The sequence below is a fragment of the Lichenostomus cassidix genome, chromosome 8 (genome assembly GCF_008360975.1).
Source record: "Lichenostomus cassidix isolate B80296 chromosome 8, HeHo_3.0, whole genome shotgun sequence".
NCBI classification, from domain to species: Eukaryota; Metazoa; Chordata; class Aves; order Passeriformes; family Meliphagidae; genus Lichenostomus; species Lichenostomus cassidix.
In genome coordinates, this window is record NC_139489.1 from 26,993,092 (window position 1) to 27,020,082 (window position 26,991).

The window sequence follows — 26,991 nt, forward strand, 5'->3', positions numbered from 1 at the left end:
ATCTGTGTAATGTAAAGGACATACTCTTTTAATGGATCAATAATCTAAATATTGAACAGCTGAGAAATGTGCATTTTTAAATGATTGAAATAAGAAAAATGGGCATTGATTCTCCAGCAATTTAGTTTTCCAGAGGAGAGCCACAGAACCTTTGTATGCAGCTCTTGGGGCTTTCTAGTTGTTACATCCTTTGAATATAAAACTGTTGCATTGCAGGTAAATTTTTATTTTGCTGTCTTTGGCTTGATACTCCTTCAAGTGGTTCTTCGTCGAAAAAGGCCTGGGAGGTCTTGTGAATTAGCTGATGCTGATTAATGTTCACGGTGAAGGGGGGTGAAACACATGACCTAGGAGATGAATGTTACCTGGAATTGCTGGGTACATGGAGAGCTGGATTGCTGTACTCTCTAGTTGTTGTGTGTGGCTGGCCTGCATGTGCTGGTACTCAGTGAATGATAAAATTGCTGCCATGTGATGCCCTGTTGTAACCTTTGCTGCTCTTTGCAGAACTGCTGCTCATCAGTACACAGTGAGAGCTTTGCAGTAGGTGGTGTTGAACCTAAAGCCTGCTGGTAACAGCACCTTTGTGAATTTTATTAACAAATTGAAATGTAAGGAAAACTACTTTTGGTGAAAACAGACTTTGTCCTTTTGTTTAAGCAACCAAAAATCCAAGATCATTTCCATTTTTCTAAACAGCTCAGAGATTGCCTAAGATGCTGCTGGCTCCGTTAGCAATCCCAAATTCTCTTAATTTAGAAGTTCTTAAGCCTGATTTCCTATGACCATGTAACCACATCATCAGTTCATTTAATCCATCCCCACCCTTGCAACGAAGCTAAATCTGAGAACTGAGACTGAGGAGGTGCTGGTCCCTTCACCTTGTTCAGCACAAGCCCATCCTTCTCTTTTGCCCTTTTCCTGCCAACTGGAGTCTTGTGAATTTATGAGCAGCTGAGCAGCAAGGGATGCCATCTTTTGCTGACACAGGTTATATTTACTGAAGAGGTGGCGAGATCTCTCGGAAGTTTGGAGAAGTCTGAAATCTTGATGAGTTGTCACACGATGCCTCAGGTGAAAGCAGCAGCATCTTAAGGGAAGTAAGCTGAGCGTAATGGAAAAGCACTATTTAAAAACTGAGGCTTGTGGTCAGAGACCTCTGAGCAGCAGTGGCAGAGCTTAGCTGCCCTTTTTGCTTTCTGAGATCACTTAAAAATATATGTATAAAAAATAAAATGACTTGCCAGCAAACATTTGAATTCAGAAGGCACAGCAGCAGATTTCTGTTATGCTCAGCTTCTGCGGTGACATTGAACTAGATGAGAATTGCTCTGGAGTGTTTAATTTGTTATGAAATATATACATGTTCTTTCCTATTATTTCATAAATATTTAAATTAAGCCTGAATGTAGAAGAACAGGTGAAGCGGGGAGCTGTTGCTGCCCAAGGGTTGGGCATGAAGCTAAACTCTCTGAATGTGAATTCCAAGATGAACTTGTTCTAAGTGAGTTTTCTGGTAGGGTTGGAAACTAGATGAATTATGATTTTAATGCTCATTTTGAGGAACAAACAAGAAGCAAATACCCCTGGTGTTGCTGGTTAGCAGTGGAGCATGCTCCATGGCCTGCCAGGGATGCTGAGGGCAGGAGCCAGTGCTGGGATACTGGATGAGCCTACAGGTTCTTGTAGAGTTCAGGAAGTGTTTGATTCTCCTCACTGCCCACTCCATTTCCCTCACCTTCACCTACCTCTTGGGAATAATTAATTTCCTGAGCTTCCCAGAGCACCCTGCCACCTCACCTTGGACCTACTGGTGTGCCAGGGATGCTGCCCATCCCAGACAATTTCAGCTCATCAAGGTCTACTAGGTGAGGCTGCTGCTGGGGTACCTGGGAGTTGTATTTTTCTGAATTAGCTTCACTTTGGGTCTCTCTACTTCCTCAGCAGATGGCACTTTTATCATGTTTTTTGCAAAGTCCATATGGCCTACAAGAGAGAGTATCTCTTTAATTGTAAAACATGACCACCTGTTCAGATTTTAATGAATGCAGTGAGCATTCGTCTTCATACATTTACTTTAAAATAGCTGCTTCGATTGAATTTAAAAAAAAACAAACAAAAAACTAAAACTCAGTTGGGCACCAGCACTTCATCTGCTGAAATAATCAATTAATAATTAAGTGGTTAATTTTAGAACCCACTGGCCTTGCTGGTTCCCTTGGACCCGTTGTGATGAGAGCAGACAGTGATTGATTGCCCTGCCAATGCCAAGAGGCACAGCCGTGCTGGGGCCAGATGCCGGCAGGCTTGGAGCTGTTTACTGGGATATTTGGAAGGTGAATGCAACTTCGTGGCTCTGCTCTGCAAATGGACTTGTCTGCCCTGCTACAGCTCTCTCCTCCCTGCATTGCTCCAGCTGCTCCCATGCAGTCATCTGCAGGGATCCCTTTCCCTGCCGCTTTCTGAAGGATAAAATCTGGTGCTCAAAAAGGTGCCTAATGATGGGCCAGCATTGAAACTGTAAGCAAAAATAGACTTGAAAGGCTTATCCACTAACTGATTCCTAATATAGAGCCCTGCTAGAATCATTCTGCTCATTAAAATAACAATTGCCAGTTAACTGTTTCATAGCTCCCACAGGTCTGCTGGACAGATGAAAAACTGTGGAGATTTTTGGCTCCAGTTTTCAGAGAAGTAGAAGAGACCAAGATGCCCAAATCTTAATGGGCATGTTATTGTGTGTTAATGCTTAATTCAAAGTCCCTTAGAAAATTAACCTCTTAGTCAATAAGCCTGTTGCAATATTGTGTTACTCTACAGCTAATTAAAATAACCAAATGGTAGGAGCACTCTGGGATTTTGGTTGTTTGGAGGTTTAATATTTCAGAGGTGAAAGACACAGGAGCTGTTTGAAAGAGTGCTTGGGGCACAGCACCTTCAGTGCTGATAGTAAGGGATGTGATAGCTGCTGGGTTTCAACACAACAGAGTAATTTGGCAGTGCAAGTGGTAGAGAAAACTTGGTGTGGCTGCTTGGAGCATCTGCTTTTACACCTTGAGGAGGAAGAGAGCCATAAATCCTTACCAGAGAGATCTCTGGACCAGTTATGTGCAGAGAGTAAAGTGCTGGAAGCAGTGAGAGGGCAAGGTGACTTGCCTGCCCACCTTGTTTTAGTGAAGGTGTTTTTGACACAGCCAATGCCCCATCCTGCCATGGCCACCAGTTAGCTCCTTAATGTGGGGTAGAAGCTCCCCTTGCTGCTCTGATGGTGGTTGCTGTAGCTTGATAATTGTAAACCCAGTTATTTCTCAAACCATGTGGGATTTTGAGACAGCAGGTCTCCCAGCTGTACAGGAGACAACACCCAGCTTTGAAACGCTGTGCAAATACAAAAATAGCTGTAGCTGTTGGCATTAAGTTATTTTCTATGTAACCCTTGTGATAAACTTCCACCGGTGGGGTGATATTTCAGTGGGAGGAGGGTCAGAGCAGTTTTCAGCTGATGTCTGGATAGCGGAGATTGCTCGGTGAGAGAAATGTCCGTGTTGATTTCTGTGTGGGGACTTCCCTCCCTGTGCTTCCAGAATAGCAAGGGATAAGTAAATGAAATTCAACATGAAAGGCTGAAAGTTGGGAAGGGAGAAGCTTATTAACCTTATTGAGCTGGAAAGAGTGCTGGGAGGGTGTTTGGGGCTTGGGTCTTGTGGGGTTTTCCCCTCTTGTTTTTCTGTTTTCTTGGGAATTGACATTTAGTTGTGCAGAAAAGAAAATATATTACTAATTCTGCTGTGATCCCTTTTATGTGGTTGTGGCACTGCAGCACATCTGTGAATTAAATCTTAAGATGAACTGGAATTTAGTCTGTTCCCTCATTAGCAGAAATGCTAATTCTTTCTTGATTGATAATAGTCAGAAGAGAGAAGGAAAAAACAAAAGTGTGAAGGTTATCCATCTAGAAGCAAGCATGACAAATTTAATCCTGGTTTTCCTCAATCCAGTTTAAGTAGCAGACTGAGTTTTTAGCCTTGAGTTCTTTAACAGTTTTCCAAGAGGAGACAGCTTGAGGAAGGAAAAGGAGGATGCTGGAAATCAGAAATGGCAATTGGAGTGGCTGGGCAGGGAGCTGAGAAGGCAGGCAGAAGAGGTGAGAGTCCTTTTAGCTGCTGCCTTGAACATAGGTCTTATGGGTTAATGGGGTTTGCAGGAGGACACGTGTACAGGCACACACATGTGAATACACCTTTTTCCCTTCCTGACCCTTTGAAAGGCAGCTTGAGCCCTTCTGGAATGAATTTTAGGGCTGTGTTAGGAAGCCTGCTTAAGCACTCTTCTGCTGTAGTGCAGACTGTTTATCCTAGATGGGGCTTGAAGTGAGATGTGGAAGATGCAGGCAGGATTTTTGTTGTGATTATGACAGATCCCATGCATCCTTCCCAGCTGATTAAATCTTGCCCCTTTTCTTCCTTGTCTCCAGATCACTGTGTTCACTACTACGACCTTCGCAACACTAAGCAGCCCATCATGGTGTTCAAAGGGCATCGCAAGGCAGTCTCCTATGCAAAATTCGTGAGCGGGGAGGAAATCGTCTCTGCGTAAGTGTTGGTTTTTTATATAGGCTTAAAACGTTGTAGCCCTTGCTTTGCAGTGCTCTTCAGGGCTGTTGAGCGAGTTCACCTGAGGGGGTGGCTGCTCTCACAGGCTGCTGTGCTTTTGGGAAGCAGATCGTTGCTTTTCTCTAAGACAAAAATAGAAATTCATTCCTGGTGTCACTTGGCTGTGCTGTGTCTTGTGGAGCTAAAATGCTGAACAAGAATATGAAGACAACTACATATGGCTGCGGACTTTGGGAAGCTGCAGGTGGACTTTCCTCTCATTGTGTGCACCGAGGATGCTCCTGACCAGAGCTCTGTGATAGAGAAGGCTGCTGGCAGAGTCCTGAGGATAATAATCTGCAGTAAAACACAGCTGATGAGTGACAGAAGTGATCAAATGGTGCTGCTCTGTATATGGTCTGAAGAGGAGGTTTAGCCATAGCCTGAGAGCAACTCAAGTAGGACTGACTGTCTGATCTGTCCTCTGGTAATTCATTATCTGCTCTGTGAAGGCCTTTTTTAGGCTTATATTTGGGTTAGAAAGTAGACAAAGAGAGGCTGTGTTTCATGGCCCTAATAATAGCATGCAGCTTTTCAGCCAGGGTAGACCATAAGATCTGCTATCTGGAGGACCAATATTCTCCAGCTTCTGTTCAGTTACATGGCCAGATGTGTCTACCCAAAGCCAGATGTGCCTGCCTCTGTTCTAGGTGGGTTTTCAATCACATGGGAATGAATGTGTCTATTAGGTTACATAGTGAAAATTTGCACTGACTGGCTACAAGCCTCTTCAATAAACCAGAAATGAACCTCTCTTACATAGTGGGGAAGGTGGGGGGCTGCAGTGGGATCTTTGATCTCAGCATATTCATGTCTAATACCTGAGGGCAGCAGGGATGGATCACAGCATAGATCTAGGCCCAGGAAGTATGCCTGGTGCCTTCTGCTGAGCCAGTGGTTATCAAGCTTGGCTCTGTCCCATGTTTTTACACAGTGAAACAGTGCATTTTTAAGGTGTATTCAAGCTGCAAGGGAGTTACTCTGAGCTGAGCTGCATGATGGAGGATTCCCTGGTGGCTTCTGGTACTGTTTATATTTAATCAACTCCTCTCTTCTTACTTCCATTACCATTATAACTCTATAAGGCTGCAAATTTATATCTAGAACACAGAGAAAATTCAATTTAATGCTTTGAACCAAATTTCTGTTAGGGAGTTTTTAAGGAGGAGGCTGGGCATGTTTTACAGCCATAATCAAGTGGAGCATCATTTATGGGATGTTTTAGGACAGAATGGCCCTGTCCTGCTTGGTCCAGCATTCTGAGAAAGCATCTCCCAAAGTTCTGAGAGGAGTTATTGATAGAGCTGTCAGAGCTGTCAGACTTGGACAGGCAGCAACAGGGTGAGAGGACTAACAGGAAGGTTCACCTACCTTCTTCTGTGTGAACAGGGAGAAATGTCAGACCAGATTTTTTTTCCTGTCTTTCCTTTCGCAAACTGAGTTGAGGCAACAGCAGCAGTGATTCTCAAAAATCAAGCACTGATTTAAGAAAAAATTATATGTATATTCAGATTCTCTAGATTTCTAGATAAAGCTGTTTTATGGATTGCATTGATTTTCCTTGCCTTGTTGAGTTGGGTTTCGACTTTCAAGGGTGTTCAGAACTGCCTGGTATTTAGCACAACACATTGATTGCCATGCTGATTTACAGAGAGACAGATTTAACAGAGCAGCACATCCAGGATGTTTGTTTGCAGAGGATATGAAACCAGAAGAGCAGTGTAACACCAGGGTCAATGGCCTTTTTCTCTCCTTGCAGTCCAACGGTGGATAGTCTTCTTCTTTCATGGCATGCTCATCCTAAGCAATGTAAACATGGCTAGTGCTTGATGGGAATTCAATCACAATAAAAACTTTCCATTAGTAGTAAACTTGAGTGGTTTTATTTTACTGAAGACACCTAGTGTGTATGGCAGTAAAATATAGAGGTTAAGTGCCTATGTATCTGAAGTGGTCTTGATGGGGGTAGCTAAGAGCAGCAGCTGTCATAGGAATCTGACCCCTTGTAGCCCAGGGATTGGTCTTTTGCTGCTTTTCCCTGGCTGTAGAGAAGTTTCATTTCTGAAGCTTTTAAAATAAGTATTTTAAAAATGCAGCTGTCCTAATAACACAGAAGGCACCTGCCTGTACTTATGGGCCAGAAAAGCAGGAGTATGCACCTTTTTAGCTTCTCTGAGCTGTTCCTCTGAGAGTAGGGACAAGGGAAGGGAGAGTGAGCAGCACCGTAGGGCAGGGACAGATGTGGAAAAAGCACCAGGCAGAAAAGCTGAATGCTCTATTTTGGGCCTCTCGTCTCGACCGGGGGTTAGGAATGCACTCCTGCTTAAGTCACAGTATTACAGATAAAATTCATACCTTCCTTCTGATCTGACCTCATACTAACTAATAATACTGACGAACAAATCTTTCTGCAGCTCCCTTATCGCTCCTTTGTCATTCCAGCTGTCACTGAAGACTGAAATAAGCTTTTTTGCAGGATAGTACAAGGTGCATCTCTCTTCTTTTTTGCTATAATTTTAGGTAAATGGGACATTGGTGTTGGGCTAATGTCTTACGTCATTGGCAGTATTTGATGGATATTGTGTGGTTTGGTTTTTTTTCCTTTCGGCTCTAAATATTCAGGAAGCAGCAAGGTTGGGTGACATGACCTGTGTGGAGGAGCATTGCCCAGGAGGCTGACAGGTCTTGCTCCCAGTCTCCTTCAAATTTAGGGATCAGAACAGCACTATCCCTTTCCTAAAAAAGGCTTCATGGGGCTCCAGTTCCTCCAAATCACCGTTTGTTCCCCAGCTGTGTAAGTCATCGAGTGCCTGAATACCAGAGCCATGTAAGCAGTGATTGGTAGGAAATAATGCCTGTGAATGGAGAGATTATGTTCATGTCTCTTCAGCTTTGGGGAATAAATTAATCCTATATCTTCTGGAAATGTGGGATCTTCCTGTTTAAGTTGAGCTCTGCCAGGTAGTGGAGATTACTAACCCCAAAGGCAAAATGTTTTCTTACAGTAAACAGAAAAACATGTTGAAGGCAGGTATATTTGTATGTGGGAGAATCCTTGGAAAACAACAATTTTGATTTAATCCCAACATATTCTGTATATTTTGAATAGTAATATTTAGCTTTCCCTGACAAGGTGAAAAAAGTAGAAGCTTGACTTCTTCATCCATGCAGTCTTGATTACACATGAGAAAACCAGATCTATTTAATGTTAACAGCAACTCTGAGCTCCCACAGGTTTTTCTGTACTGCTTCTTGGTATTGGGCAGGAGGAGGAGAACATGCTTCAGGGCAGATGGGGAGCAAAGAGACTGCCTCCTACCCAAGCCCTGGAAAGATATGAATGAGAGTTGCAGCTGGCATGGAGAAGGGAACAGATTTTATCCAGGCTGTAAAGGTTTAAAAAATAAATAACTTTGGTGTGTCCTGTATCAGTGAGGATCTGGAGGAGGCAGTGATGGCCCAAAGGCCATATTACAGTTCAGTGGAGGGCTCTGCAATTGATAGGAGGAAGGAAGAGTAATACTTCAGGGAAGTTTTTATTCAAATGTGTAATGTGTTTTGACAGGCTTTTAAAATAAGGTGATGCCTTTCTGAGCTCAAGCTGAGCTGCATATCATTGAAAGTGGGATAAATCTCCTGGTATGCACTAACGCTTCCTGTATTTACGTCTTCGCTGGAGTGTTGAGGAGCAGGGTGGCCAGGGAGGAGTTCCTGCCATATGGCAGCAGTGTAACTTTAGATACTGTTTCCAGGTCAACAGACAGTCAGCTGAAGCTGTGGAACGTAGGGAAGCCTCACTGCTTGCGCTCCTTCAAGGGTCACATCAACGAGAAGAACTTCGTGGGGCTTGCGTCCAATGGAGACTACATAGCCTGTGGTGAGTAGAGCAGCCATCCTGACGTGCTAATGGGATTCCTCGGAGCTGGAGCTCACCACTTGCAAAGCACACCAGCACTTGTGCTATGTAGCTGTATGGGCTTTTTAATAGAAAATCCTTCTGAACTTCCACCATTCTTCCCCTCCCACAGAATGGCATTAGCAGCCCTTACCTCAGGGGGTCTGTAGATGGTTTTCTTCCATTGCAGATGAGTTGTTTGTGCATGACGATTCAGGCTTGCTGTCATCATCAAAATCAACTACTAATGTTGTTGCTGTTGACATAATTTATGTCTTTGAAGATTAACAATTGGCACATCCTCATGCATCACCCGTAGCCTGGGCCACATGAGGATCCAGTACTTGTCACTCAGTATGGCGTTCTGTGTGGTGAAGTAATAGTGCCTGCATTGCAAACAGCTCCTTGGAAGACTGAATCATTAGTTCCCCCTTTGGCTGTTCCTGTCCTTTCACTGCTTAAGTCAGACTGTCAAAGCTCTGTAAATCCACAGCTCTTGGTGGGAAAGCAGTGACAGGCTGATAGCTGTGGGATGAGCAGGACAGCTGTGCCAGCACTGAAGGGAGGACCTTAGCTTGTGTGTTCTCTGATCTCTGTGCAGCTTGCGAGGCAGAAATTGGGATGGATTTCTAAATAAAGCCTGCACAGTCTAGTCTCTCTTGCTTAAGCCTCCCCAGACCAAACTGTCATACTTGATTATGGCAGGCAAAATTTTTGTAGTGCTACCTGCCTTTGAGCTGTGGCTCTGAGCAGGCTGGATGTAGTGGCGATTCATGGGGTGGTGCAGATGCTCTGCTCAAAATGCTCTGCCCTGAGGAAGTTGTGGAGGGTTCTTGGGATCCTGTAAGTTTTGCAAGTGTTGCTACAGTTGTCTTGTAATAAAACCAAGTGTTCTATTATTAACATATTAATTTTAATAATATTATTAAATATATATTATTATATTATATATGGGCTATTGTTTTATTACATATAATATTACACATTATGTATTATTAAGTATGTATTATTAATATATATTATTAAAACGTAGTGTTCTGCTATTAAGTGGCGATGAAAGTTTGCTGTGGAGCATTTCCAGCTGCCAGGGCAGCATGAGCACAGTGATAACTAAAAGGAAATGTCTGGTCTTGTCTTAAGCAATGAAAAACCTAAGAACCCTTATTTCTGTTTCTCTTACCAGAGCCTAATCTTGTATGCTTATATTTTTTTACTTCTAGGAAGCGAAAATAATTCCCTTTACTTATACTATAAGGGCCTCTCAAAGACACTGCTGACGTTCAAGTTTGATACAGTCAAAAGTGTCCTGGACAAGGACAGGAAAGAAGATGACACAAATGAGTTTGTGAGCGCTGTGTGCTGGAGAGCACTTCCAGATGGGGTAAGCTGTGTGCTTGGGCACAGAAGGAATGCCTCCTGCTTTCTCACAGAGTAGTCTTGGTGAGGGTTTGACTGCACTTGGTATTTTCCTGTTCATGAGTACTGCTGGTTGTTGTGAGAATGTGATGATCTGCAGGGTAACTGAAATGCTGGGGGAGAAGAGACTGCTGTGATCTTCACTCTTCCACCTGGCTGTTTGGATTCCTCTATATGGCGTCTGAAATCCCAAAAGCAACATTGTATTTCTAGCACTTGGTGGTTTTTGTGGGTGCATTAGTGGGTTTTTTGTTGCTTTAATGACAGCACCTGCAGATACTGGTTGTGGAGCCTTGTCTCAATGTTTCTGTGTCTATCTGGCCTTGCTCATTGGAGCACAGCCTTCGTGTTTAGATGAGCAGATACGTAAAGGAGGTGAGCACAGGCTGCAGTCACCTCAATGACTGTTAAGTGACACCAAATTCACTTCCCTGGCCTGTGTACTAATGTGGCACGCTGACCTAATGCAGCTTTTGTGAGTGTGGGCTTTCAGAACGGGGCTGCTCTGGAGAACAAAATGCTGTTTTTGCATTCAAAGTGCTCTTGAAAAGCTTGCATTAAAAAAATTGAGCAAGTAACTCCTGTATGGACAAAGTTTGCAGATCAGATACTTGATGGGCCTGTTGGAAGGGGCAAAAAGGAGTTGATCTTAAATGCAGTCTTGCAAGTAGCTGAAGTGAAATGTTGCCTAGCTGATGTCCTGAGATGTTGCCTTCACAAAGACAGCCCTTTGGAAGGGTAACATCTACCAATCTGCTTTCTGTGTGAGCAGACACTACCCCAACAGCCATGATTCAGTTGTCACTGATGTAAACTCACTTTGGATGGACACTTCTGAACCAAACCAAAAATAAACACATGTGGAACTGGCTTTGTGTTAAAAGTAAGAAGTAGGTTGTTGTGGTTTGAACAGAGGGCATGAGACTCAGCTGGTAGGGTCACCAGCTTCTTTCTAGTTGGAGATTTAGGAGGGCTTGGTATGCACATCATGTCTCAGGTGAAAAGTGGCTTTTGTAAGTTTGGTGATTTGTTTTTCTGCTGGGTAAAAAACATGCTGTGGGAACCTGTGTGTCCAGAAATGCCCTTCCTTGAACTGCCTTCACTTTGGTGTTTGGATTGTCTTGCCCACCACTCTTGTGGGCAGCTCTTCCACAGGCAGTAACAGAGATCTCTCACCCCGGGGTTATTTCTGTTGCCATCCACTCCTTAGCAGTCTTTTCTCTGATAAATGTGCTCTGATAGACCTGCTTAAGTGACTGAGAAACTTCTAAGCAGTCACCAAGGGCTGTCAAGCAATTCCTCATAACCACGATGAAAAATATTATACAAAAATGTAATAGTTAAATCAAGCCAGTCAAGATTGCACCAAATAATGTTCAGGCTTCACTCCATTAAGCAGCATTCAGAATCCATTGCTGTTCTGATCTTTCTTTTTCTTTAGCATTCATCTGCTTTTCCCTGGGCTGTTTCTAAATGAGCCTGTTTCTCCTGTGGCAGCCCCAGTACCTGGCTCTCTTTTAAAGAGAGCAGCAAAAAGCTGCCTGTGATGGAAGAGCTGCTGGCTGAGTGGTTTTTGCCTCTGCCTGTGGTACATACCAAGCAAGCAGCCTCGCTTGCTTCTGCCAAGAGGCCTCAGTGTTTCCTTGCACCGTATCTCTTCACTGATTTCAGCTGCACATTCCTTTTCTCTTCTACTGGTGCAGCGATCCTCTCTGACCTAATTGAGACTTTGCTCATGTTCTTAGGAAATTAAATTACTGCACAGCCAAAGGTCAGTTATGTCCACAAAGTCTTACTCAAATGATGAAACTCTCCTACTCTCCATTTTGATAATGTTTCTTCGATTTGTCATGATTTTTTTCAAATGAGCCTCACATATACAGGTTTCCCTAAAAGCTGGCATGTTTTTTTTCTGATTCTTGTCTGAACCAGAGAAGGCCTGTGCCTCATAGTGCTGTCAGCATCTGCAGGCTTCAGGGAACCCACAGCCTATTTCTGGTTTAATTACAATTTTGATCCTGGGTGAGTCACTCTGCCTTAGTTTCCTAATTACAAGAATTACTAGGCATACTTCTCACCACTGGCTGTGATCCCACCTGCTCTGCTGAAGGACTGTGTGTGTGTGGAAGCAGCTCCAGGCCAACAGCCGTGCAGAGCCCAGCATGGGCTGGAAAACCTGCCCCAGATCCACTGGCAGCACAGTGAGCAAGTTTTACTGCTGTGGGCACAGCGTTCTCCATTCCTTGCTGGGCTGGTTCAAAGCATCTCTCTCATCTCCGTGCTGTGGTCACTGGGCAGGATCTTCAGTTTGCTACTGAGAGTGTTCCCGAGGCTGGGAAATGATGACACAGCCTTTCCCCAGGCCTTCCCAGTGGAGCAGACTCTCAGTTTCCATATAGTGTTGCTCTCAAGGATTGTTCTTTAATTAACCTTTTGAGATGAGATGAGTAAGTTTCAGATCTGTCAGTTATCTTGGGAAGCATGAGTACATGTACTCCTTCACTTCATGCACTTAAGTGCAAAATCTCAGATCCTAATTAAAACTTAACTAAAACTTTTAGATGAAATGTCATTGATTCTTTCTTAAATCTATTTTTATGTAATTCAAGCTTTTACTTCCTCCTGAGCCAAAGTCAAGCTGTGCCAGCAGCCCTTGCCAGAACCCATCTATTTATTTTTTCCCTTCTACGTTGCTTTTTCTTTACTTACAAAGATGCAGAAACCTTTATTCTGGAGCTGTCACCTTTCCAACTCAAAGGTCCAGCAGCACCTTTTTTTTATCTATATCAAAGCCATAATGAGGAAGAGAAATTATTCTCCCTAAGTGCTTATTAGCATTTTGCACCAGGCTTACTCACTTCTCAATTCATAAAAGTGTTTAGAAATAAGCACTAGCTTGTAAGCTAATTGTTCTGTTAGACTCTTTGGAAAAAATGGGCAAAGAAAAGCCTCCCAGCAGGCCAACTATGAAGCAAATCTCTGCTTCTTGCAGTGCTGTGTTTTGGATAAAGGCAAATACACTGTTTGATATTTTTTTAAATAGCACTTACTTCTTGGTTTTGGGGAAAAACCATTTCTGCCTTCTCGTTTTGTGCTAGAAGTTGATCAATATTTAAGAGAAAGCTTCAGGATACTTTTGGCCTAATTGATAAACATGAGTTAGACATGGAGATGCTTTTCAGAACTTTCCCTGAACCAAAATCCTTTAATTTCCCAAGCCAAGGATTTTATATTATACCTATGCCATCCATTTTAACCAGCTTCATTTGAATCAAGAATCTGGTCTTGAGATTGAAAACAGCAATCTTCTATTTTAGTAGCATGTAAACAGGGGATGCTCTCAAATACAGGGATGCTCTTGCATAGGGAAAGGAAATTATAGTAGTGGGAGTAGCTCAATGCATTTAAGTGGGTCTCTGTCTTGAAAGGGTCTCTCCAGTCATGTCTAGTTATGTGGATCATAGCTGGAGGGAAATTGGTTTGTACTTTGCTTTCCCTTATGTGTCCTACAGGGTGTTTTCTCCTTCACTAAAGGGGACACCTTTTGTTTGGACCTGCTCTGCCCTCTTGCAGAGTTTATGTGCCTCATACATGCTGTGTTAAATAATTGCCTCTCAAGTAGCCCTTTTCCCAGGCATGGTTAGTGTTTCTCAGAAAGTAGCTGTTGAAAGAGAAACCAAGGCTGAACCTGCTCCCAGGACAGCAAAAAGGTATTAGAGTTGAACACAGAAGCAATTTGATTATGTAGATTAAGCATGGCTCAATCTATCATAATCACTGTAAAGAAGCCATTTAATTTTGTACCTGTTTGCACAAGTATTCATTACTGCTGATAAGCAGGTTACCAGGGAAGGATTTCACAAGCAGAAATGTCGAGGCTTTGATACCAGTGAGGAGATGCAGATAAGAAGAGGAGAAAGCCATGCAAATTAGCTTGAGTAAAGCTTTATGTACATTTTTTTTTCTTTTAAAGGAATAAAGAAGGGAAATCCATTATGAAGAGTGCTGTAATCTCTAACCAAAGAGTGGGTGGGTGGTGGGATGTGCTGGATGGATGCTGAGGTCTCTTGGTGTTTGGGATGAAGGCTCTCAGTGGTAGGAAGGCATCTCCTCCACCTGAGTAGATGTCCATGGCTGTGTTTTCTCACTTCATCTCTCCTCAAAAGTAATTTAAATTTATGGGGGTCTCAAAACAATAATCCAACCATGGGGGAGAGAAGGCAGCTCTTGGCCTTCAGGCTGGCTTTGGGCATTGCATATGATGGAATTATCTTCAAAATTAGCCCCGCATGTCTGAACTTCTCTTTGTTAATCTAAGAGGATGAAATACTCTCTTCAAATTGGTTTTTGGTGCATCTTTTCAGAAAACCAGATTTTCTTTATTTTTCATTTATTCTGAACATTCAGCTTTGTTTCTTAATGATGTCTGGCTTGGGTTCTTTAAATAGAAACCTGTAATTGTACCACTGTAAATTAGTCACTTAATAGGGCTGCAGTCTTGTTCACTGATGAAAAGTAGCCATCCTTTGTTTCCCAGTAGCCTTATAAATGGTACACAGTGTACACAGGAGCTAGTCAGGAGCTCTGATAATTTACAATCAGCAAATTGGCTCCCTTCACAGGAATTAATTTAGCCAATACAAATTATTTCAGGAAGTGATTCATTGTCAGTTTAAAGTGCTAATTAATTTGGGTGACTTATGAACATTAAAAATGAAACCTCCTTTGTCATTCCCAAGTAACCGAATGCTAATTCAGTGTCATTCTTAAGTAACTTCAATCAGCTGTAAGTATATCTCTTGTAGCTTGAAGTACAAATTCCAATGGGATTTTGGGGGTTAAACAAGTAGCACTTGGTACTTCATTGTTCCTCTTTGCTGCTGAAATTTTAAAGTCTCAAAATTGGTGAGAATTTTGACTTCCAGCCTCAACTCAGTGGTGTCTTATTTTTACAGCCTCCTCAACTACCTGTTCAGATGTCAGGAAACACCTAGGTAGAAACCAAAAGCTTAGGAGATAAATGCCTGCCTGCAGTGATCAGACCCCAGCTGTCCCTTGCCTGCCTCTGATACCAGCTGTGCCACAGGTCACAGCATGAGCAGCTCCAGCTACAGTATTTTCTGGAAGGGCATCTGCTGTTTTCTGACTCATCCTTTCTTTCCTAGGCCAGGACTGGCCTGTAGCATTTGTGTGCAGCATCTCCCAAGCCAGTATCCTTGCAGGTTATCCTCCAGTCTAGTCTCACACCACTGCTTCATGCTGGAAACACAGAGGTCTTCATCTTGACTCTTGTGCTTGAAATGCACAGCTGTTTATGGAAGACTAAGAATGATCAGCTTTCAAAAAAATCAAGATGTGGCTTTGATCAGGTTTATTCTCCTGTTTTTTTCTCCCCCACCTTAAAATCTTCAAAGGTTTTTCTCCCTCCTGTGAAAGCTGTCTAAGCCCCATAGCCTGCATGCTGCAAGGCTCACAGCTGTCTGTGTTTTGGCTTCCCACTCCTCTTGACATGCCCTCTGCTCTCTGGCCATTGGCAATGCTTTAAACACAGAGTTTTCTTTGACTTCTATTTTGCACTTTCCTTAGAGAGTAAATGTATTTGATTTAATTTCCATCCTATCTTTTTCATGTCTACTGCTCCCGTCTCATTTGAAAAATCTAAAATTTTCTTTAAAGACAAATGGAACCCAGACAGAACAAATGACCCAGACACGTCATACATGTTTTATTTTCCACCCCCCCCAGATTGTAGCATATTACATATGTGTACCAACACACTGCATATATTGGTTTATGTGCTCCTTGAAAACTACTTATGCAGAATAATTTCTAATTGCAGATAAAAGATGAGTATGTATGATCCTTTGTGCTGAACATGCCCATATCATTTCATATCCATATCTCTTCATATCCTTATCTCTTCAAATGCTCTATTTTGGGCTCTATTTTTTTTCTGTGACTAATGAGAATTAATTAAAAAATACTCAGGTGACTAAGAATATGTTATTCCCTGTCAAAAACCTTGGAGTCCAAATGTGGAGAACTTTGGGGGGGGGGAATCATGCTCTATTATTAACAGTTCATGCATTATATTGAAATCTCAGTCTATTGACATCTCGATCCATGTGAAAGACCATTTTGATAATGTGATTATGCAAATGACAGGCTTTATGGGGAAGTGTTTAATTTTTAGTGTTCTGTAGAAGAAGAAAAATACTGGTATTTTGCAGGACACCCTCTGAGCTTCCTCCTGGGGAGGTCATCACCACACCACTGCTGCAGTGGAGCATCTGCAGGGGTGAAGGGATCCAGGAGATTCCCTGATAACCCAACCTCTGCCCACTGTGCTCCTCCTGCCTGGTGTGTTTGGGGGCAAAAAAAGTATGTTGCACCATTTATGTTGCTGTTTCAGGGCTCGAGGTGGCACACCTCACCAGGGGGTGCATATTACATCAGTACCTGTATTAACTCTTCCTTTCCTAGACACAGAGCAGCTGCCCATGCCACCACTGGGGACAGAGGGGCTGAGTCTGGCACTTCTGTTCATCTCTGGAAGTTCAGGTCCCCTATGGTACTGCAGCACTCTGATATCATTGTAGCTTCTATTTTAAGACTAGCTTCTTCAAGAAATGTAGGTGGCTCAGGTTTTTCTTCTTTGTTGGTTTTAACTTCACATTTGCAAACTCAATTTCTCTCCTTCTGCAAGGTGAGGCTTCTTTTTTTTCTTGCATAATCATAGAAAATTGCCACAGGGTCAGTGTTGTCTTGAAGTGAAGACAGATGAAAGTCCACATGTTTATTGAATCAAGTCCGTGTTTACTCTTTCAGACTTCTACAGATATTTGCTCACCAGTGCATTTCTTCTAATGCCAAGAGGAGTAGAGAGCGTGCTGTAGATAGAACTGAGGTCCTTTTTATTGGAGTCATCTTTCCTAGACTGAGTGGATGACACAGTGGCCGACATAACTCTGAGTGCTGTTGACATACAGTTCCAGTAGCTGATCCCAGTGGTGCAGCTGTAGAGATAATGGGTTGCAGATCATTGCTGGTGCAAGCAGAGGTCTGAGCAGGCTCTTGCTGTTTCCTAGGCTTTAAAAAATAAGAGCATCCCAGTTCAATCACAAATCATATTTGTGATACACGCTGTCAGCTGGGGATGCAAAGAAGTCTCTCTGCAGCTGTTGTTAAACTTGTAATTGGATGTTTTTGTCCTATGGGGCCTCAGCCACTTTAGTAACCATCAATTCTTTATTCAAGTATCAGTTTTTATAACAGGTGAACTGAAGGCAGGAATTCACATGGAACCTGGACATTTTTAACACATTATTTGTGTTACTTATACTGAGGTGGAGAGAATTTAAAAAAAGGAGCAGATTCATATTCAGAGAGCACTTGCTTTTAGAATTGATTGGACAACTGTTTTCCCTTTCCACCAACCTCAGCAGTGCTACTGTTGGGCCCCGTTGTCTGGACTCTGATATGTATCCTGTTGGGCTCTAGAGCAACTGATTAAATAATTGATTAGGCTGTTGTAAGGTTTTGGGGATTTTCAGATGATGCCTGGAAAGCTATCATGAAGCGTAAACTTATCTCTTCCCATACCTTATCATAGCATTGTGCCTTTGTCTTGTGGCGTTTCAGCTGCTGTGGGAATTAGAGGTGGCAGGTGTGCTCTCTGCTCTCCTACAACTCTTAGCCTTTGGGCAGGAAGGCTCATTCCTTGTATTTTTAGGGGGTTTATCACAGAATCATGGAGTAGTTTGGGTTGGAAGGCACCTTTAGAGACCACCTAGTCCAACCCCCTGCAATGAGCATGAACACCTTCCATTAGAGCAGCTTGCTCAAAGTCTCATACAACCTGGCCTTGAACACTCCCAGGAATGCAGCTTCCACCACCTCTCTGTCAATCTGTGCCAGTGCCTCACCACCCTCATTGTAAAAAAACTTCTTCACTATATCTATTGTGAATTTACCCTCTTTCAATTTAAAACCATTGCCCCTTGTCCTATTGCAACAAACCCTACTAAAAAGTTAGTCCCCATCTTTCTCAGAGGTTCCTTTTGAATACTGGAAGGCTGCAATAAAGTCTTCCTGGGAGCCTTCTCCCAGCTCACAGGAGAGGTGTTCCACCCCTCTAATCAGCTTTGTGGCCTCCTCTGGACCCACTATACATTATTTGTAGTGTCCTGGAGCAGAGCCCCCTGAAACCAGTAGGTCACAGCAGGATCCTGGCAAGTTCTGTAGGTACTGAGCCAATATTGCCTGATCTCAAACTCCAACTAAAGCTGGTCTGCTCTGAGTCAGAGCATCTCCTACGTGAGCAGCCTTTGCTTTACTTTGCACTGCTAGACTCATGCTGGGCTTTTTCTGTGTGAAGTGCCATCTGCTGAAGTCCCTGGTTGGCACAAAGTGCTGGTGAGATGAGGTCTGAATGCTGGGAGCTGATCTCAGTCGGACAGTATTCAGTGTGCTACAAAGCAGATGAAGGGGGTAGTTTAAGAAAGAAACTGCAGGGGTAGAGCTGTGTGTCTCAACACCTACTGCTAGAGGTGTACTTTGGTTTCAGAGCAACAAGACCAAAGCAAGAGGGAGGTAGGTTTTGAAATCCCATTGGCATTGGGCTAACCACTAAGCCAGCTTCCGTGAAGATGCAGAATTTCCACACGAGGGTGGTGGTCTGCTGTCTCTGCTGTTTGAATTTGTTTTATAACCTCCTTCCCTCTAACAAGCAACACTGCTTCAATTAAAGTCAAAACAACCTCACAATATTGTGTTTTTCTTTTTTTTCCCCCCATTCTTCAGCGCTAATATCAGAGGCACGTCCTGCCAGGCCAGCGCCATTGAGCAGTCACAATTCATGAGTTGCATCAACCTTTTGCTCTAGTGCTCCTAATTAAGCAATTTTAATGACAGGATTTAATGTTTTACAGAGTCTAAATGAAGTGGAAAAAATATGAACTGATTTCTTCCTTTCCAGCACAAGATTTTGATCAGATAATTTAACCTCTGGGTGAAATAGAAATAGAAGAATTTATGCATAGGTGCTTTTCTCTGCAAAAGCTTTACTTTATGTACGTCCGTGCATTAATATAGTTACTTCTTGGCTTTGGGCATCCATTCTGAAGGGTTTTTCTATGCTCTCTGTCCTTCTGTTATCAGTAACAAAACCCCAAAGCCTTTTGAAATCCACTAACTTGTGACCAGCTTAATGCCAATCGTATTGCATGTTAATAAAGCAAGAATTAAGGCTTGCAAAAACAACTGCTCAGACTGGTTTTCCAACAGCCACACAGATTTGTATCCTTTTAACCTATTTAAATTTCTTCTGGTGGTGTTCTGCTCTAATTCTAGCTAATGCTAGATGAGCTAGGTATGTGCACGGAGTGAAAATGGTCGCTCCTTTGAAGGCAATCTCATGTCTGAATTGAAACTACCTGATATGTAATTAGGAGACATAATTATTTTATATAGGTTACACGCAGAATTACAATAATCAGCCTTTCCTAAGGAAGAGAAAGCCAGTATGAACGGGAAAGTTATGTTTAGTAATGTAATGAGTGCCTTTTTGACAGAAATGGCACTGTTAAATTTGGGGTTGTGCAGCTGACAGGAGTTCACCCTCACACGAGGTGTTTTGAATTCTGCGAGGGAAGTGCTGCTTTAAATAATTATGTCTCTTATGATATTGTATGTCATCATCACTTCCAAAACGCTTATCTAGTTGCTAAAGCTGGAGAGAAGTGAGTTGTTTGGTGAAGCACTGGATTTTTTAGTTTTACTTTAGTATGTCTGAAGTGAATATCAAGTTAAGCAGAGAGGTACAGCTGGGGTAGCCTGGGGAGCTGCAGATGATGTGGAGCAATGTTTCCCAAGTATTTATAACAATGAGAGATACTGGAGGGAAGATAAGTACTATTACATACACTGGGAAGAAAGTTTGGTTCAGATCCATTAAATAAAAGTTCCTTTTACCTGTAATCTGCAGACAGCACATAAATTAACTGCAGCAGGAGGAGGAGAAGCTGCATCCCTCCTCACTACCCACGCTGGCAGAGGCTCAGCACCGCCAGCCAAGAATCCTCCTGTTAATCAGGCATACATGATTCTTTCTTCCTGGTTTCTGGGTTGATCAATTGAGACCTCATTGCCTTTTTTCTTCCAAGACCTACAAAGCAGGTGTTCTGGCCAAGTTTCTTCCAACCACCAAATAACAGCAAGCTGCTCTCTAGTTTGGGTAGTGTGTGCTTGGGGAATGTCTTGACTTGTTTAGAGTGAAATATCTTTTATTAAAATAGGTTAATAGTTCTTCTCTGCATGTCTTGCTTCACAACTTGCACATTAGCTCGAGCTTTTGAAAGATAAATTTGGGCCAGCAGGAGTAACAAAAAAAGAGAGAAAATTACCTGAAAGTGAAATATGAATGTCCTTATTTAATACTAAAGGATTCAGCTTGCTCTTGGCTTTCTGTTTTTCCCAGGCTCATGCTTTGCTTGACAATGCAACAGGAGAAATTTAAATTGTTGGGAAATGTGTGAGGGGAAAAAAGTAATTGTTGGGAAATTGGAAATAGAATGGGAATTAGTAGCTTGTGAAACTTTTCTTCTAGTGTTACAGCAGGCAGCAGCCAGCATTGGGAGCTTGGGAGTTTTCTTTGTTTCAAAACTTAATATATATATATTTAGCTTTCCAAAAGTAAGCAAAGAGCCACACTGGAAAATCACTGTGAGGCTCAGAAGTTTGTTTAAGAAAAATACTACTTTGGAGATTTCTTTTAGATAAATGTTTGCTGAATGTACTGTTACAGGGTGAAGGGGTGCAATTTGGCTGCTGCTCTCCCAGCGTATCCTTGAACATGAACTCAGACCTTCTCATGCCTCCTAGCCATCCTCTGCAGCCATCCCTCCTCTTCCTGCCACAATGCTTTTTGGTTTTCCCTCACTCCAGAGCTGCCTGAGCATGGCAGCAGGCTCAAGGACAGTCTCCTCTTCAGCCCACCACGGAATTTTTGGATTTTGCTATTTGTTGTGAACCTGTGAATTACCTGTTCTGGAGTGAAATGGGGAGATAAGAAAACTCATTTTTGTACAGGTTGTTGAAGTTTCTGCTGTTTTCCTTTGCAAACAGATTTGAGGTAGGTTTATGATGTATTTTCAGTCAGTCTGGGGCTTCTGTATTGATTTCAGATAACACATGAATGTGGAATTGGAGCCCAGCTCATCACACAAAGTTAATGAAGTAATGAATGTGACACCAAACCCCAGCATCTCTGTCTCTCCTTATCCCTGCAAATACTTACTGTATATGTGCTCTGTGAGTGGCTTTTTTATTTTAGAGCCCAATTCATTATACAATCCTATATCTCTTACTTGGGTGCTGTAGGTAGGGCAGGACATGATAGTGAACTCTTTGTGGGAGCTTTTCTGCTGATGTTTGTAGCAGTACACGTGAGTTTGCTGTGACAAGAAATAAGTTACGTAGTCCTGACAGAGGACAATATTTTTTATTTTCTTATATCCCCTGTATTTTGTCCTATATTTCTCACCATCTCTGCTCTGAGACATTTTAAGCATGGCAGGCTCAGAGAAAAGCAGGGAGTACCTGCCATGTGCTTCAGCTCTGTGGTGTCAGTTGAGGAATGAGTCAACAAGCAGCATCTCTTCAGAAAGAATATTAAAATCAAGGGATGTGGAGCAGATTAGCTTAAAAAAAAAACAAATGCCAGAAGTTTGTCTTCCCTCACCCTTTGTCATCAAAGGTGGGTTTTGTATTCTATTTATGTACCTGAAGGGCATTAGAAAATCAGAGGTACTGTGGTGCAACACAAGGGGTTTTGTTCACTCCTGAAATCTCAGTAGATAATTTTTTTTCTTCATGTACTTGAGTCTTTTTCAACTTTTTTTTTCAATTAGTGTCATTGGTAACTTAATGGATTTCTCGATTGTTGAGCTCTTCTTTTTGATGCAGTATTGTTAGTCTTAGCATGCATTCAGAGTGACAGGGAGCATTAAAAACAGTCATTTCCATTTGAGATATCTAGAGATAATTTTTTATAGCCACTGTGTGAAAATAACTTGAACAGTAGCAGAATTGTCTATTGTAAGAAAGATGATTTTACTTGTGAATTGGGTTTAAAGATAAAATCTGCTTGCTTCCCGACTCATGGATTTCCTATTCATTGCTCTGTTAAATTTAATCGGGAGTAAGACTTAATCCAGAACAAAGATGATTGAATTGTTCTTAAACAGTGATGTAGAACATTACCCAGATCTCACTTTGGTCTCACAGTGCTGAGAAATCACAAGCGTGAGAGAGTTGCTTGCGAGTACATTATACAAAGAGAGATGTCTTTTACTTATTTGCTGGCTCATTAGAAAGTAAAATGCTTTCTGGTTTTTGGAATGAAATTGTTAGGAGGTGTAGTACAGAATGGGTTAAATCTGTGTAGTGTATTAGCTAGAAATTACTTTGGCATGCAGTAGAAAGGCTCACTTGACTTTGCAACAGCTTCTGATGGCTTTAAGTTCTGCCATTAACTGAGCTGCTCCTGGGTTTGTGCAGTGGCCTGGATGGACAAAGAAGTACCTTAGTGCAGCTTTGACTCCAGTTTGAGAACCCAGAGGAGGACAAGCTCCAGCGCTGGGCAGTGTCCAGCAGAGCCACAGCACAACCACTGCTCCCCTTTGCTGCTAGCCTCAAGTGCTCACTGCCCATGCAGTGGTGCTAGCAACAAAAACGTGCTTTCAAGAATTACTGTCTTTTTTTAAGCTCTTGCTTTCCACCAGGAAGTGTGTAGACCTGTATGGTCATCCTGAATCTCCAGTTACAGCCTGGAACGGAGTTGTGGTATCAATGGGTTTTGCCCGTTGAGGAAAAGGAGAGAGCACGGGGGGAAACAGCTAATTCAAGGATTTCCAGGCTGTGACATTGGAACTTGACAGCCCCTCTGTTCATTGCAGGGCTCTTACCTGGGAGGGGACTGTGGTCAGTAAAGTTTGGGAGCTGGCATTGCTTATTGCAGATGTGTGTACCTCATTTTAATTTTTTTTTTTTAAAGGGAAGGGGGTCAGGGAGGGGTGAAGCAGCATCTTGCTGTAGGGATGCTTAGCAGGCAACGTGCCATTGGCAAGCTGTTTCCTGGACTTTAGTAGTGTATTCAGGGCTAAGATTTTAGGGATTTATTAATGGCACTGCAGCTCCAGGCCCTGCTGTTGGCTGGCAATCACTGAGTGAGTAAGAATGGCACCGTTGGTGCCACATTGAAGGCTGTCAGGCGTGTGGGTGTGTCCTGTGCAGCATCTCTTTCTTCTGGTTAGAATGGTTTTGACCTTCAGAGTTAAACTTCTCCGCTTAATGATATTTTCCTATTATGTGAATCCTCTTTTCTTCAGCTTATTTGCATGCCTTACATCATGTTTCATTTAGGATTTGATACGGTCAGGAGCCCAGGATAAAAGACAATGTATAAAAGGCTGATGTAATCATGAAATTTTTGAGGACTGGAAGCTGCTGGGACCAGTTGGGACCAGTCATGGGCAAAATACATATTTTTTTGTCCATTCTTGCAGTCTTCCTAGAGCAAAGCGGAGGTCTCTGTCTGCTTTAGGACAGCCAACTAAATCAGATCGTTCCCCTCCATACATGTGTGTTATCCTGCAGTGCCCAGAGAGCTCCTGCAGCATCCTTGGCTGCAGTGTCCCACTGTGTGGGGACAGACCTCGGGCAGGATTTTGTTTGCAACAGCCAGAGCTAAGAATAATTGCCAAGTGTTAATCCAGCTCAGTAGCTTAGAGCAAGACTGTAATCATAGTTATTGGGTTTTGTATTAAAATGCTCTTTTTTTTAAAGTTCTTGTTAGGTTTAGCAAACTGGCTGCAGAGCTGATTGCATTCTGGTTGGAGGGATGTGCATGAGTGGAGCAGGCTGCACGTCCTGAGGTTCCCCTCCCCTCTCCATTCTTGCTGCTTCAAGAAACAGTCATTTGCTGTAAAGTCAGGTTTGCAGCTTTGATTGAAAATGACTGTGCAAAACCCCATCAGAGCTGTGCATGCCACAGAGTAACTTAAAAAAAAAAAACACTCTAAAAGGCACCTTGAAATGTATGAGCTCCCTGGGATGCCAGAGGCCATCGCCTGTGGTTTGCTGGTGTCCCAAGGTAGGACCTTGTAAATCTTTGTCTTCCCAAAGAGCCCAGAAAAGGAAAGAAAGGGTGGAATTGTGCTGTCTGAGATTTGGGAATGATTATTAAAGTGCTGGCTCACTGCCTGATGGCTGTTGTGGGTTTGCAGAAGTGAGACAGATCTGGAGAGGCAGCTGCAGTTGTATAACTGGGAAGCTGGGCTTTTAATTGCTAATTAAAGTTACCATTTGCATTTGGGGTTTTCCTTTTTAAGGGATGACATCATATTCCACAAGAAACCGCTAGTATTGTGTATTTATAGCACAACGAAACTGGCAACTTGCTGCTTTGCTGGTACATCTGTATTTCACCTACTGCCTACTTTTGCTTTCCCATCTGTATTTTTTATGACTTCTGTCCTGACAGCCCTTGTTCTCCTAGTCCTTGACTCCCCTCCCATGCAGACATACGATCCTGTAACAATTTCCTTTTTGTCTTTATAAACAATAGGCAAGCAGTCTGATAGCGTAAGTCCAAAGTCAAGGGAGCTTTGCCGATTCAACTTGACAGCTCCTCTCTGAATTATTTAAAAGCCATAAACAAAAGAAAGCCCATCTACAGCTTCAGGTGGCTTCTCCTCTAGTACTGTGGAGAATGCCTGATAGGTGAATTCAGCTAATTTTGCTCATTTCAATCTGTGGGATTTAGTAGAATAGCAAATGCAATTAGAATTCAGGGGCTGGCTCCTGGTATTCCTTAGGGAAGGGTAAGTTGCAGGGAGGTGAATGAGCAAGTTGAGGAGAAGGAAAGTTGGAAGGTGAATGAAAGAATGGAGACTTTTTCTCTAGTATGAATTGTGTGTTGAGTTTGGATTTTTTTTTTCTTTTCACAGTCAATGAACTTGTCTTAAGACATCCTGCATTTTGTTTCTGACTTTAATCTCAATTCTTGGTGGGTTTCCTTGTTTTTTCTTTTTGCATCATTTGTTTTCAAATTTAAAATACTTTTCTGCAGCTGAATGACCTCATGATTTCTGACTTCTCAGGTGCATTTTAGTTGCTGGTTTCACTTGTCCATCTGGATTCAAGAGTGCTTTAGATGGCTGAGATAAGGGAAGCAGGCAGAAGGCACAATTGAGTCCTTTTGATGATGCAAAGTTCATTATTGTCTTTTGAATAGTTCATTCTGCAGAATGAAGTAGGGAAGATGCCATGCTTTGCATTTATTGTACTAAAGCTATAAAGCTGTTCCCTCATCATTCTTAATGCCTAAGGCATAGCTGTCTTCTTTTTCCTCTCCCTTCTACCCTCAGATAAATACAATGGAGAAAGCATCAGGAGTAGGATATCAGAAGGCAACTTCATATGTATCATCTGTAGTCTGGACGGTTTTGTTTAATGAAGTTCTTCACTTTTTATGTACAGTCAGACCTTATTAAAATGCAATTTACTGCATTGTCATTTTCAATACCAGCCATACAATTTTGTCACCAAAGCTGATAGTTTGCTTTGTGGCTTTACTTTGAAAACTGACCTGCAAAAATAGCTTTGATATTATCTTCTTTCAGAGATTCCAGCATCTTTCATTATACAAAGCAAAGATCCCTCTCTTCCAAACAGCTTTGCAGACATGACCTGGCCACAGTTCAGGTCAGCTCCCTCTTCCCTACAGTTATAATACTTTTACAGAGCCCTCTCACTGGCTGTGAGCCAAGCCAGCTCTAAACCCCTTCTTGGCCACAGGTGTATAGGAGATGGTTCTGCTGGCTGGGCAAGATACTCTGCTGCCCCATCCTTACCTGTGCTTACCTGTACCACAGGAACAGATGACAGGAAGTGTTTTTAATACAAACTCTATGACTTGAATTCATGCAGGGCGAAGATTTAAGTATAACTGGAGTTTTACCTGCTCAAGAGAAAACTTGTGCTTGTGACATGAAATGCACTTTTGGATGCCATCAGGACCTGCCTGCAGGTCTAGGCTCTGGCCATTTTTCTTTGCCATTCTCAACTTTACCAACATCCCTTCTTCATTTTCCTCTGTGTCGTGGCTAGTGAAAATATATGCCCACTGCACTCAGGGCATCTTTGGAGCAATATTTTGAGGAGACAAAGTGTCCTATTTCCCAAGCCTAGAGAAGGCCACATGCTCTGGTACAGCTTGCCCAGCCTTGTCTGCATTGTGGGAGGTTTCAGGTACGTAGTGCTGCACTTGTTCCTGTTATAGCATTAGCTGAATTGGATGGTGAAGGAGATCAGCAGGTTGTGAATTCTTTCAAGATTAATGGAAACTTTTGTTTTACCTTAATTAAACTTCCATTCCTTAAATCAACGTCCTTTTTCCCAAATTGGTGTATGTTATAAATAGCATTAGCATAGGTATAATTTCATGCAGCTTCTCTGTGTGCTAATGTGTTTGTGCCTTGGGTTTTCTCTATAAGAAAATGTTTATCATTTCGTTATCTCACCAGGTCCTGGTGATGTCACTTCTGTGGCACATGTATTGCATAGAAAATAAAAGGAAATAAGAATTTTATATGAATAGCGGCTTATGCAGCTACAAGCTGGGCCACCTTGCAGGTGTCCTTCCCTTTTCTGTTCTTACCATCAAGCAGCTTGCAGCCCTTTGGATGGAAGCAGCCTCCAGGGATGAGATATTTTTGCTTTCCTGGTGTATTTCTTCCCATTGCTGTAGCCCTGCTTGCCCCACAGATGTGTAATTCCCCACACTCCCTGCCTGCAGCCTCAGCTTTACATATGCTGTCATTCCTTGCCTCAGACAGCACCCACAGTGCTGACACTTGGACCTGTGACTCCATTCCTGTTGCTGTTAAATCTACTGTTCTTGGCCTTAAGAGAAATTAAGGCTTTGATTTCCATGGCTGCCAGACTTCTGGCCCATCCAGTAACACA

The 26,991-nt window shown here is 42.5% G+C and overlaps 1 protein-coding gene and 1 non-coding gene across 3 annotated transcripts in view; both read left to right on the forward strand.

The window, feature by feature from the left end:
• Nucleotides 1–26,991, forward strand: part of COP1 (COP1 E3 ubiquitin ligase) — a 124,241-nt gene that overhangs the window by 82,419 nt on the left and 14,831 nt on the right. For both annotated transcript variants that reach the window (XM_085068642.1, XM_085068644.1), the window contains exons 16-18: nt 4,475–4,592; nt 8,405–8,529; nt 9,768–9,928. In XM_085068642.1, the coding sequence (XP_084924768.1) occupies nt 4,475–4,592; nt 8,405–8,529; nt 9,768–9,928 (404 nt within the window). The remainder of the gene's footprint in view (nt 1–4,474; nt 4,593–8,404; nt 8,530–9,767; nt 9,929–26,991) is intronic.
• Nucleotides 23,469–23,604, forward strand: LOC146434194 (small Cajal body-specific RNA 3). Its single transcript, XR_014853904.1, has one exon.